This window comes from Ammodytes marinus (genome assembly GCF_949987685.1).
Source record: "Ammodytes marinus genome assembly, chromosome: 2".
NCBI lineage: Eukaryota > Metazoa > Chordata > Actinopteri > Uranoscopiformes > Ammodytidae > Ammodytes > Ammodytes marinus.
The window spans coordinates 25,922,016-25,936,918 of NC_137231.1; the positions used below are offsets into that span (position 1 = coordinate 25,922,016).

The window sequence follows — 14,903 nt, forward strand, 5'->3', positions numbered from 1 at the left end:
TATCATTATAAAATAACTATTATAATATAATGAATGAGGTTTTTCTTCCCTCAGTCTTCCCTCTGTCTTCCCTCAGTCTTCCCTTGGCCCAGCTGTCCTGTTAATCCTAACCCTTTCTGTGATGTCACAAGAAGGAAACTGTAGGGTTAGACAGTGAGACCATAAAACACTCTTTCTGCCTTTTCTCAGGCTAAGATGATCCGATTTAAATTTTTTTTGCACATTTATACTAAATAGGATCTCAGAGTTCAATAAACCTTCATATTCCAACCGGTGAAGTAGGCCTTTAAATTTAAAGCACCAGTCTGCAGATTATTCTTACTATTATTAAACGAAAGGCAACATTACCACCTGACCAATTATTTAAATAAAAATTCCATTAGTTATGAAGTTCCGACATACGTTTCACTGCTTGCTGCTGAAAAACAATAGGTATTTACAGTAACATGTTTTGCTGTACAATTTAAGGACATATAACAGCAAAAACACCCTATCCACCCTATTCCATGAATGATAGAGCCTTTCCTTTTCATATAGTTTTAATAAACCTTAATTTGGATACATGTTATTGACAGTACAGTTGCATTATGATATAGTGTGTTATTACTGTCTGAACCGTGTGTGTGTGTGTGTGTGTGTGTGTGTGTGTGTGTGTGTGTGTGTGTGTGTGTGTGTGTGTGTGTGCGTGCGCTTGTCTGTGTGCGCGTGTTTGTGTGTGTGTGTGTGTGTGTGTGTGTGTGTGTGTGTGTGTGTGTGTGTGTGTGCGTGCGTGCGTGCGTGTGTTCGTGTGTGTGTGTTTCTGTCTTGTGTGCTTGTGCAGAGTGTTTATCCCCAATTATACATCAAAGGTGAAGGTGCAGCTGGTAAACTGCAGCACCAAGAACAAGAGTAGTGAGAGTTGTCCCGTGGTGCTGAAGATAAGAGCGCGGGCGCCACCGGTCCATAACTCAAGTGCCCTGGACTGCAGGGAGTGGAGCCCTTGTGAATTAGACACACTGGTACCTGCCTGGGAACAATGGTACTACATCCTGGTGGAGAGATATCTCAGCAACTCCAACGTCTACTTCCGCATCGGGGTGCAGGTCACAGGTGAGTTTGTATTACAGGCAAAATGTGATTGATGATTCTTATGTTTTTTTCCCCCTTTATTGTTATGAATTTTATTTTGCGGCTTGTTCTTGCAACAACAATGTTACCTCTGGGGATGAATAAAGTATCATATGCATTCTTTGTACATATAAGAAAATAATTAACACATAAAACACTATTGATTAGACTTGATGGGTCTGGCCATGCAGGCAGAGAGCCTCATTCGTATATTGTTCATTTCTAGTAGCTATAAGAGGTAAATGAGAAAATGACGTCATTTTAAAATTAGTCCAGGTAAATTTTCTTCAAAAGCAGAATTTCCAGACAAAAAGTGTTAAATCAACTTAATAGTGATTGTTAAAACATAATGTTACAGTAGCACAAACAGAGAATAGTCATAACGTCACAATACAATAAATAACTAAAGTTTTCTAACCATGGCTAACATTAGCCACCATTATGTTACAACATCAAAACAAGTGTTTTCAATTAAGGAAGGGTGCTTTAACTTTCTTATGACACCAGGCTTCAGTATGGCCATGTGTCATTTAAAATAACAACTATTAACATTACATCAAATGCAGCAGAAATTCTAACTTTTGAAACAATACGAGTGAGTTCCTGGTTTGTCATAGTGGTTTATTCTGTTCATTGCTTAAATTTAATAATACAATAAAATCATGCAAGATTAAACATGTATACTCTTTAAAATTGTATTATTGTATTACTTAAAAGTCACGCACAGCCTTTGAGCACACACACTCATTTTCCTAATGCGAAAATAACTTGCAGCACTTTAGTCTCATCAGGGTTGCGCCTACTGCGATGTCTTGGCAATTAAACACAATTACTAAATGATTTATTGCAGGTAAATGGGTGGATTTCTCTTTTCCATCATCATTTTCAAATAAAGTGTAATAATGTTTATTGCAACAATCTGTGAGCTGTTTGCTTCTGGCGTTTCTCATCATATTTTTCCTTGCGCTGCTTTTGATGTGTAATTTAAGAGCATTCTGGGGTAGTTTCTATAAACCTTAGGAATGAGGCCTAACAAAAGCTCAAAGTAGATCTCTGCAGCATATCATATTCAACATCCCAAATGATACAGTCGAAAGTATAAAGGCTTTCAAATTGCAGAGGGGAAAAAAATACAAAAATGACTGATGATTGCTAGGTAAAAGTTTTTCTTCAAATAAAAGCAAAATGTTTTTTTTTTGAAAGTGCGAGTGAGATTGACAGATAAGTGGAGTAGAAATTGATATTTGGACATGTGTTTTGATGGGAGAAGATGGGCCAGACACAGTAGGACCATTAAGAGGCTTACACAAGAAAAAGAGCGGAGTCCACACTGAGAGGGTACAGATAGGGGTTCCTAAGAGGACAGCGATATCACGCCTAAGTGCTACATGCTGTGTGTGGGGTTGTAGAAAGCCGAGATATTTCTTTATGCTCACTCCACGGGGATGGCTCTCAAATCTGTCGAATGTCTACTCCCATTTTGCGACCCGCCCCCCCCCCCCTCTTCATTGGACACTATACAGTGCACTTTGTCACCATGGCAACACTGACACTAATTATTCACACTCTGTTTTCTCCTCTCGCCTGCCAGGCAGATCTAGCTTGACCTTTTGTGGATTTAAATTGAAGAACACCTCAAGTCCAGGGACCATCTGGAGTCCTCACTTTCTTCATGCTTTTTCTAACCGTTATTGGTTCCTGTGGTTATGAGCTGTCTCGGATATATGTGCCCTTGTTTGAATTGGGTCCAATTTAGAGGCATCGCGGCTGCTGGATAGACAGGAAGTGGTGAAACTAGGTTGCTGTTTATTATTTATTACTGTTGTTGTTTATACAGTATTTTCAGCAGGTGTCTTGCCCTCATTGAAGAGAGTTTCTATACTTAAGCATGCATTCTCCAGGGTAGGCAATAGTAAAAGCTATTTTTTGGGGGATCATGAATATTATGTAAAGAAACGGTATGTTTACAGAACCGCTACAATTATTCCCACCCACACTTACACATACATATATTATATTTTGGTCTAAACTGATTTTCCACTTTTTTTTCTTTTCTTGTTTCTACACAAGTCACACTTGCCTCTAACCAACAGAATTTGGTATTTTGGTAAATTTATGAATGCTTCGGCTGCCTGAAACGGACATCAAAATACTTCAAACCCTTTCAGAGACAACACTATGCAAAAACGAGGCTGAGCTAGAAAAGCCTTTGAAATCCTTTTCCCTTGGGGTTTGGTGGTATTTCATGGTATTTTGTCAGTTGCCATCAGTGACCATGTTTGCAATGTGCTGCTTTTGTGTTGAGGGAAAGCATACGGTTTGCAATTACCGTGAATCTTTTTCTCATTAATAATCAGTGTACAGTGTTGAACCTTGTTGTTAACATTACGGAAGCCACACAGCTGAAGGGGATCCTTTCAAACATTTGCAAAATACTTGGTTGCTTATCATGCATTATGTGGTTTGCTTGATAATCCCGAGGATGGGTTGTGTTATTTATTATAGGGTTTACTACCTTACATTACATTGCAGTAGATTGTTGCGGTGTGCATTCTTAAACTGTTCTGCAACAAGCCAGTGATAATCCACCAGAATGTTGAGCTCATTGAGGAATCAGTTTAAAGGTGCAATTCGGCGATTATGGAAAACGCTTGTGTCAAAATCAGTGAATCTCCTCACGATCCGTCAACTGTGTAAGCACTGAAAAAGATCTGGTGTTAATACACAGCTTAGGCTCTGTAAAAAAAACAAAGGCTATGTAAACAAAGGGGGCCCACTGTAGCAACCTAGCATCATGCCGTTTCAACATCTTCATCTTCTCTTTCCTAGATTGCTCCAAGTCCAATTTGTCCAAGGACCAATCCCAGCCCGGCTCCTCTATGAACATGCCTCAGTCGTTCGGTACGGCGATGGGCTTCTCCCTGTCCGAGACGCTGTCTGTGGCGGCGCTGCCCGGCCCCTCACAGAACCTCAGTCACCTGCACTCCTCTGAGGACAGTGTGGTTTACCTGGCCCCCACAGCAGACACTAACAGGTGCTGGCCCATCCGCCCCACTCTGCGCAACGAGCTGGACACCTTCTCTGTGCACTTCTACGTCTTCTTCGGTCCAAACATATCCATACCGCCGGACAGAGCCGCCGTGTTCGCCATCAACCTGATGCCAGTGTTGGACAGTGGGGGGGTCCTAAACATGGAGCTGAAACTCAACATGGTGAGTAGGTTTAATGACAGTATTCCTTGACTGGTGTGTTCTTAAAGGTATGAACAATACACAAACTAAAATCTAAATGACTAGTGTTTTCTGATTCTGTTGATATATATATATATATAGTATTTATTTATACAAGAAAAGAAGATTCATATTCGTTTATAAAATCAGCTGACAATTATGCTATATTCATTATCAATTCACTTCCGTTAGGTCCATATCTGCAAATTCAGCTTCAACTAACGTCAAAAAATTCTGGATTGACCCATATTGAGCGTTTTCATTTGATATCTTGACAATGCTAAAGAACTGTGCAGACATTGCTTCTAAATATATTGTATGCCTACTGTTTTCCTGGTAAATTAGTCGATATTTTGCTTTAAGATGTTTGACACAGCCCTGTTGCCAACCTCACCATTCACCTACTGTATGATTGCAGGAGGATCAGATAGTAATCAGCGAAGTAAATATGCTGTAGTTATTGCAGGGAAAATCCCCAGCCAATAAGGGGTGAATCATTGGCCTCACAAAGTGTCTGGCTCAGCTGCCCTGCTAAATATGGATGCTCGTATGGTCACAGACTTTGCTGTAGGCGCTGAAAAAGTTCACAATGAAACAGCCGTCAGTGTTTGGGCTTGTGACATATGTTTCTAATTTAGAACGAACACAATGCAGAAAATCAGCCAAGAAGTATTTGTTGTGTCTCTGTAAAGCTGTCCTTCAGACAGTAATGACATTAGAAATGCACCTGCAGGTATACAGAGAAGCAGACATTGGAGAGCTATTGGCTGGCAGATGGACTAAATATAGAACTCGTAATAGAAAGCGAGTGTTGAAAAAACCTAGAGGATGGAACATCAAACCCTAACAAATGTCTTTGATTGTTCTGTTTGAAAGAATATCCTGACATTTTGGGAAACATACTTTTTTGCTTTTCATCTCTCTCAAAAATATATTTGAGGAGGATATATTTGGCCTTCAGAAAAGATGAGTAAAAATGTGCCCTTCCAACAATATTAAAATGAACAAAACAATCTCCATTCAGTAGCTTTTTTTACCGTATCACATTACATTCCTCAGTAAATGGAATTGCTCATTTGTCTCGGAATAGAAGATATTGAAAATTCATTTGATCCACAACATTTTGTCAATTTTTATGCTTAAAAGTTGAGATTGAAACTTCATTCTTGACCATGACATTTATTTTCCTATTTTCTAAGAGTTTACATAATCATAGAAATAAATATCAGATTAATCAAAATAGAAAGTAAGAGTTTGTTGCTGGGCGACATGCAAAAATGACAGGTTTGAAGGTGTTGTCATGAAGCCTCGCTGCTGCTTCTCCCACACTTTGTAATGAGCTAGTCTAAACACATCTTACACCTCCACTGAAAACAAAGGACTGGTATTGATAATCAATCCTCTCATATTACAAACGGTAGGAAAGCAAACAGCTTTATAACCCCAAATGTCAGAGGAAAACATAAATAATTGACTTTTAAGGAAATGAAAGTAATTGACCGTAATGGAATTTCAGGGTTTATTGATTGACTGATTCTTTGATTGATTGCTTGTTGATGTGGTGACACGGTGGGTTAGTGGCTATGTCACCTCACATAGATTTCCCTGGGCGAAATGGTTACCTTGGTCATTTTCTTTTGTCTGTGTGTTAGCCCTGCAGTAGCTATTTGTCCTGACCTCTCCGAAACCACTGCAAACACACACACACACACACACACACACACACACACACACACACACACACACACACACACACACACACACACACACACACACACACACACAGACACACAAACACACACACACACGTGTGTATTTGGATGACTTTTACCTGGGTGGATTCTGCAGGTGTCAAAGAAACAGTATGCTGCTGTGATTAAACCTGGTTGCTGTGACTGTCATATGAACTGTGAGATGTGTTCTTCAGAGACACAGTTCTACTATAATATTGTATGGACACATTTCTCTCCCCTCGGTGGTGATCTGTCACTTGCTTGTCAAAGGCGCAGAATCCAGTCAGGCGCTGCCAGTGGGGGACGCGGGCAGATTTGCAGAGCTTAAGAGACAATAGCTGGAGCTGCTTGTCTGCCTTGCATCACTCTCTGTGTGAGAGATAGTGAAAGGAATGCATATGGCTTTTCATTTTGCTCTGATACCTCGAGTGGCTTTAACCGCTTTGGATCCGCTTTTCAAATGTTTCTTTATACAAGGGTTTATGCAGGGAAAGCAATCGTTAGCCCTGTAATACACTTTAGTCCTTTAGAAAGAATCGTCGTACGCCTCGTTAGCTTTCATATGTAACAGTTGCTTTTCCACAGTAAAACACTATCACATGAGTAAGGGGTCCAGAATGTGGTTTGGGAAATGAATTGTTAATGAAATTCTGTCAAATGTGCATAATACATTAAAAATAAATCAATGACTAAAGATGTTACATAACAATAACAAATAATGTGGCTATGGATGGCAATAAATAAACAAAGACAATTATATTTCTCTGTATGTATTTATTTATTCATGTACATACTGTATGTATATATTTACATATTATTTAAGACCAATGTATATGGTATAACCCTAAAATAAATTCATGAATAAATCAATACAGAAAAATATAAAATGATTTACTTATTCATTGCCTGTTGATATATCTATTTCCGGGGGTCAAAATTATAATTCATTGAATTTTTTATTTTATTGTTATGCTACTTTTTTTTTATCTCCCATGCCGCTCCCCAGAATGTGAGAACTGGTTTGTAAAAATATGTTTGACTTTAAAAGAACAAATTGAACTGAAGCAAAAACAACCTAATAATAAAAGTGCTTGCCCTTGCTAAGCGGCATAAGTATATGTTCAGAGGGTGAAATTCTCAAGAGTCAAAACATTTGACAGTTCAATATTCAATAACATTTTCATTAAATTGAATTAGATTGGGCACTCGGATGTGCATCATATACTGTAGTACACATGCCAGCTATATCCGTGTTGTTGCGTCAGTTGGCATTGGGTCCTGGCTGGAAAATGTCATCAACATCACTCCTGGGAAATTTAGCCAAAACACAGAGAGAAACTGACATCCATCAAAGGTTTTTTTCTAGCATTTTTGTCCGGTTGTAATGGTGCTTTTTATGGGAATGTTTATTACCATTACCATAAAGTTAGATAGAGTTTTTTCCAAGTGGTTTTCTTCAGTGAGTAACCTTGAGCATTGCATTGTTGTAAGATAACAGTCCTGATTGAATTACGCCCCCGCCGCTCAAATTCCACAACAATAATAACGAACAGCTGCATAATGGATCAGGCGTATAAATCACAATATGCAACGGGATTAATGTGCCAATGTTCACAACAATATTATAAAGTGCTTTACAAGTTACGGCGATAAATAAAACCCAAAACAAAATTACCATTAGCATTTCAGACGTGAACTTGGAATGGGGCACCAAGAAGGACATTAAAAACAATGCCCTGACAACACAAACGCTCCTTTAGAAGTGATTGATAGCCTTTTTGAATCACTGGTTACTTGACAGCAAAGATCAAGGGTGCTGAGGAATGGTCAAGGGAAATTATATCAGATGGAGAGGAGCTGGAGGACAGGTTGAGCCACCAAAGTTATTGGTTAAAATCTTCATTTCTACTACACACACACACACACACACACACACACACACACACACACACACACACACACACACACACACACACACACACACACACACACACACACACACACACACACACACACACACACACACACACACACACACACACACACACACACACACACACACACACACACACACACACACACACACACACACACACACACACACACACACACACACACACACACACACACACACAAGGCAGAATAATTCCCTGTTTACTACAGCACATGAATGGTTCATACAACAGGTTTGAGATGGATCAAACATTTCACAAAACAATCAGCCGCATCTTGAGAGCAACTAGCTTCCTTAATTTGGTGTTTCCTGTTGAAACAAGGTGTTGGTGACCACATGTGATGGGACCATTTAAAACTGTATACCAATAAGATATAAAGGATTTGAATTCTAGGGCCTGAGTTAGTGTCAATACAATGTAAATAAATTGAACTGTGACGCAACGTTGCACATGGAGGAATGGTATGAATTTGTAAAGTTGACGTGGCAGTTTCAACCCTTGGTCAGACGTGCTGCAAGATGTACAGTATGTCCTCAATAGCAGTTTTTTTGCTATTTGCTTATCACATTGTTTCAAATTATTTGAAATAGTTTTGTTGTTCAGCCCTACCAAAGTGGTGGTCCTAATGATTGGTAGAACAACATTGTCATGCTGGTAGCGTGACTTAAAATGTTTTCTTTTTTGACTGAGCCCTATACAATATGTCTAAACATCCAGGCATGTTTATTGCAGTCACTTCATATGAAGAATCTGGCTTTGGGGAGCTCCTGAGCTCTTTGGGGCCCCTGGGCCTGCATCTGGTAATGCATCTATGAGTGTGTTCTCACTTAATCCTTCATCATATGAAAGGGGGAGGAGGGAGGGGAGAGACTATCTTGAAATGTCAATGGCCGTGATTGAGTCTTACTACCAAGAGAGTACAGGACAGATGGTGAGTTTAGGGAGCCTGACACCTCAGGACCTGGCAAAGTGTTTGTTGAGTCATTGAATTAATCAACAACTTTGCCAACTTCCTGCATTATGCCCATTTTGAGCTATGAGAGGGCGATAAAAACATATTTTTTCGTTCAACAAAAATTATCTTTACTGTCAAATTCATTGTGTCATTTGATGCAACTTCTTCTGTGAGACGTTTGTCTGAACAATATTTACTTTCAATCTTTTTGACTGTCAGATTCCAGTTACTTATTCTGACACTTCTTAAAGTTGTCCTAAAACAACACTGTGCTCTCGCCAGCGAGACACAGAGACACTATGAATACATTAGAGGACTTTTGAAATTAATGAAGTGTCACATTTGATGCCTGAGTGCACACTGATGATATATGTGTGAATGCAGTGATTTTCCGGCCGCTATTTGTTCTCCTGTTGTCTTTTACTGATACACGTAATTGGACTTTAGCTGTCTCCTTTCACACCTCTGCAGGATGAGCCAATTTGGTATAAGCATATGCAGTTCCCAGCGCTTGAATAATTCTCTAGGATTTTTCAGTTTAAAGTCATGCCCGTGTTAATGTATAATTGATGCTTTAAGGCAATAAACTGCCAACATCTTCATCTATGTGCCTTAGGCTGACAGGGGGAGAGCAATTTGACTTGATTTGTTAGTTTTAAAGTTTACTATGTCAGTGGCAGTGCTGATGGGAAATGAGACTTGAGACATGCCTGGAAAGTGTTGGCTCCCTAGCAGCATGACGGCAGCAGACAGTTGATGGTTGGATGGATGACTGAAGTTTGCTTATGTTTTCCCCTGCAGTCTACGCTGAAAGGAGCCAATGTCACAGTGTTTGGCTGCCTGAACCACGGGATGCCTCTTTTCTTACGGGAAAACTCATCCTCACTCAAGTGTGAATCAGGTATATGTCAAATTGTACTTCGAACAAAATATGTGAAAATTTAAACTTTTAATTCTTTCTGTATCAGCATTTCCACAGCAAGCGTTTTTTTTTTCAACCATTTTCCCATTAGAATTTAAAAAAGAAAAATTTTCACACCTTTTTCCCATCATTGATTTCTTCTCGTGCAGAATCGGAGGCTGGGTTTTTCCTTTCAGTGAACACCTCTACTAATATCACCAAATTGAGGATTCCCTACCCACAGACAGGCACCTGGTACCTCAGCCTGCGCTCTCTATGTGCCACAGAACATGGGTAAGACTGCCGATACTGCTTTTGCATTTCCACAGACATTTTGGTTCATGCTAATATGCTTAGATACCGCTTCAATGGAGAACTGAACTACATTTACAATGATGAAATGAAAATGCTGGCAAGAATGTGACTTGTTCTTATGTCTTAGTAGCTAAATAGGAGGGTTTGAACATTTGGGGACAAAAATCCTTTGCCTTTTCACGATTTAGAAGATGGACACAATTCTTATGCCTACAGTAAATATGAAGCAACTGCGGGAAGCCAAAGTGTAAAAATCTCAAGTGAACTTTAGTGATGACAGTACGTGGATTTAGTTAGCTTTGCACAAAACCAGGCTAGCTGTTTCCCTGTTTCCAACCTTTAGGCTAAACGTAGGTGGCTGGTGGTAGCCACATAATGGTGTACAGACATGACAATGGGATCTACCCTGTCATGTGGTATTCCCCAATATTTTGAGCAGTTAATTTGAAATGCAAACACAAGTGTTATTTCCCAAAATGATTATCACGATTATTTTGGTCAATATTGATATCACGATATTTTACCACGATTATTCAGTAATTTTAGTGAGTAAAATATTTTTATTGGATTGTCACGTAAACATAACAGCGCTTTCATATCCATGTGATCGGCTATGCAATATTACTGATAATGTACATATATTTGCATACAGAGCACTGCTTTAACTTTTCCTTGTGCTACATTTCTGTTAAATAACACATCTTTGTTTCCTCATATGACCTCATTGCATCTCCTAAAAGCAAAATATAAAATATTTTACTCCATTCATTGTACCTGCATGATGGATGTGTATAAAACTTGATTTTGAACTAAATAAAATTGTGCCCACAATGTATAAATAAAATAAGTATTGTGAGCTGCGCCCTGTCAAAATAAATCACAACCTATATGGCTCTACTATGTCGAAATTTAATTTGAAAGGACGGAGACGGGAAGTGGCAGGTAACACTCAGCAACACGTTAGTTAACTGTTGCTGCCCTTCATGCCTTTACTCGCAACGCGAGGTTTCATCTTCGCTTCAGGTCGTGTGTACGCCGAGGCACTGACTGTATGGAGTTATTAGCAACCCTGAGAGCTTGTCTAATAACTGGAATAGGCATTGCAAACTAAGTTCTTATGTAATGAAAACGTAGTTCAGTACGCCAGTAAATAGGAACGACCAAGGATACGAACTTGCAACGGTGGAATAGTCTACTCGCCCAGCTAGACTGGCTGCTTCAGCTGACTGAAGGCTCAGGCTCAGCTGTTAGCCACAGAGCTACTGTTTTGCTAACACAACTCAAGACTCGCACACTGTACAAACAAACAGTAAATGTAATATATATAACATATTTAACAAGAGCTCCATCTAGCTAACAAAGCAATAGCCCCCAAAATCAATAACACAATTCACGGAGAAAATTACTGCCGAACATTTACATGGCGGGATGCAGCCTGAAGTTACTGTAGGCTAACTGTCAATATGCAGCCAAACGTACTCACGTCGTGTTGACTGGAGTCCTGTCGGACATTAACCATGACTCCTGTGTTCCCTGCTCTCCTGATACATGCAAAGTCGCGTTGAAAAAGTATTCCATTGTTTTTTGAACGAGTAGTAGCCCTGTTTGTGGACGTCTATCCATCAAAACTATGACGTAGGTCCTTAGGTGACCCGTTCGCTATACATTATAGGCTACTCTTGACTGCGGTCTGTCTTGCTGGACATAACAGACCTGGCAAAGTGTCATGTAATAATGGGTTATAAATCCGGCCCCACACAAAAAAAGAGACTAACAAGGGGATGTATGTGATTTAACAAGCGCAAATATCTGCTCTTGCTCGCGCGATAAGCAGCAGCTTGCTTCTCCGCGCGGCTCTTGGAGTGCTTTCTATCTATGCGGGCAGAAAATTGTTCACACTTTGGGGGCGGAGCCACTGGACTTTGATTGACAGCTCTCGGGAACCTGGGGTTGCCAGGTTGGAGCATGGACAGGCACATGATCAGCGAGTGGTTTGGGGAGTGATTGATTTGCTTCGCAGCTGAGCACACATTTAAAATATCGCACATTCATGTACACGTCATCGTGGGAAGCCAATATCGTCATTGCGATGAAAATTCGATATATTGTGCAGCCCTACGCTCTGCTGTAGTCAACACACAAGATCTTCAAAACATAATTTACAAGCAGGAATTCACTGAAACCAGCTGAATGACTGTTGCTCATAAATATTTGACATTCTCATTATCAACTCTTCGGCTCGGTTCCACTGCCCCAGAGCAACCTCTGAGCGACAATGTTTGCTGTCAATTACAGGAAGACAATTGCTTAATACGACATTCCATCTTTCTTTAAAAACACATTTCTGTATAACCATCACTAGTTTATTTACCAAAATGAATAATTCAGTGGTCTAATGAAGACAGCTCGCTTTGCATGGTGCAGCCTCCCTCGTTCAGCCATATCTTTTCCCATCTGTCACCCACCAGATTAATTTGGGATTGGCTCAGTGAATGTGTTTCTGATACACACCTAGCATATGACATGGAAGAGGGTTACATTTTGAGGTTTTAGAAGCAGATTCTTTCACATTTGTACATTAGCATATTGTGAAAACAATTCAAATATGGACTTTCTGAAATTCCCGCATCTATTTTATTTTGTCTATGGTATCTGTCGGTTCAACATACTGTAACATCTAAAATGTCAGATTTTAGTGTTAGTCTTATGGAAGAGCATCTTTTTTCCTTATTTTGTGCACCGTTGTCACAGGTAGAAATTGCGAAAGAGGAAGATACGGTAGTTTTCTTTAACCTTTATACTAAGCAAACCATAAAGCATTGAAGTCTGTGTCCCATTTTATAAAGGGCACATCTCTTATCTCTTCTTGACTAGAAAAAAACGCTCTTATCTCTGTTGTCCTACTCACTTTCATGTACAGTTTAATCCACAGATAAATGTGTTTAGTACAAAATCCTTTAAAGGTTGTTTACCCTCAATGTGAGAAATATCTGTTAAGTTATCCAAAGCAATGTTTTTCACCAATTCTTAAGCGTTATTCAGCCGATTAAGCTGTTTAGCAGAAGCCTTAATGGTACCACAATGTGAACAGAATGAAATTAAGCAGATTTTTTTCGCAGGCCACTTGGGAGTTCCGAATTGAATTTGAATAACAAATAATAACAGATGGTGTGAGACATGGTCTTATCCTCACATGAGAGCACTGCTGAGGTATGGAAACATGGAGAACATTGGCACACAGCTATGTGTAAGGTTTCCACACATTTCCACGTGTTAAATCAATCAGCTCTTGTTAAAGAAAAAATTAAGTACTGTAGTGCGAATGATAGGTGCTTCTTAACACTGCAATTATTTTGATTTATATCATTTAAGAATAAGGGAGCAGGCAGCTGTGTCAATTAAACAATACAATGCGAAAAAGACACATGGGGAACCTCGCGGAGTGTCGTTCTTTGTGACTGATTGTACAGGCAAGCAATTTGAAGAGATACAATGCAAACACGACTATTCCGGTTTCCCCCCCCCCCCATGTATCTCATGTAGTGTCAGAGATAAACAATTTATTGTCTGGGTCCATGTGCAGGTGCTACTTTTGCTGCATAACATAAAAACAAACCATCTATCAGGCTGTGAATTCCCTCCCAAGGAAAGATTGAAGCTTTTGGTTGAAATGTTTCTCTAGAAATAACTAAAAAGGAGATGTTGACAAAATCGTCTGTCATCTGAAAACCCTCAAATTAAATCTTTTGATCTCCAACACGCTGTGATGATGATTGTGCTGGAGGACATTAAACAGACTAACTCTGTGAGGTCACTGGCTTTGAGTGACATGTGAATGTCAGCATGCTAACATACTCACAGTGACAATGCTAACATGCTGATATTTAACAAGTACAAAGGTTACTATGTTCACTCTCTTGATTTAGCTTGTTGGCCGCCTTTGCTAATTAGCACTACAGAACAAAGTACAGGTGAGGGTGATGTGAATGGGATCAGTTTGGCCATATTTTGGCCATTAAAACAAGTATAATTAAGTGATTATCAGAATTGTTTCAAATTATCCTGAGGGTGTTATGAATAGCTATCAAACCATTATTATCTTGTAAAAAAAAGGAAATAAAATGTGGATCCTTATCTGGGTATCATTGACATCTATTGACATCAAAATGTTGTGACAACTCCCCTGATAGTTGTTGATATACTTTAGTGCCAGTGTCTCTTGCATGACTTAAAACAACTACAGTACACAGCCCACAATTAAAAAAGGTTTAGGTTGAATATGTCATTTGAAATCTGCATACTTTAGTGAAAAAGCAGTGAATGTCTACCTTCAAACTGGCTAAAATGTTTTACCTAAATTCACCTGTTGTACTGCAGTGACGTTCCTCATGCTCACCTCAGTCTAATATTCTGTCTGCCTGTGGCTTTTCCAGATTTGAGGCATGCCCCAATATCACCGCCGAGGTGTACATGCGCTCATACCTGACTCCGTGCATCAATGACTGTGGCACGTACGGACAGTGCAAGCTCCTGCGCACCAACAACTACCTTTATGCTGCGTGTGAATGCAAAGCAGGTAACATCTTGCTTTAAGAATCTAATGCAACATATTGTCAGTGTATTTTTCCAGCTCACGTGGAAAGCTTTTTTTCCCTCTTTGTTTGTTGATTGGAATTTGCGCACAACGTGAATCTGTACTAAACTCAG

At 39.5% G+C, this 14,903-nt stretch overlaps 1 protein-coding gene across 1 annotated transcript in view; it reads left to right on the forward strand.

Moving 5' to 3' along the window:
• The window catches only part of tmem8b (transmembrane protein 8B), a gene marked incomplete at both ends in the record, with an annotated part of 35,056 nt that overhangs the window by 9,430 nt on the left and 10,723 nt on the right, over positions 1-14,903 (forward strand). The window contains 5 exons of the mRNA XM_080035574.1: positions 821-1,089; positions 3,937-4,319; positions 9,782-9,881; positions 10,052-10,175; positions 14,630-14,772. Of these exons, the coding sequence (XP_079891700.1) occupies positions 821-1,089; positions 3,937-4,319; positions 9,782-9,881; positions 10,052-10,175; positions 14,630-14,772 (1,019 nt within the window). The remainder of the gene's footprint in view (positions 1-820; positions 1,090-3,936; positions 4,320-9,781; positions 9,882-10,051; positions 10,176-14,629; positions 14,773-14,903) is intronic.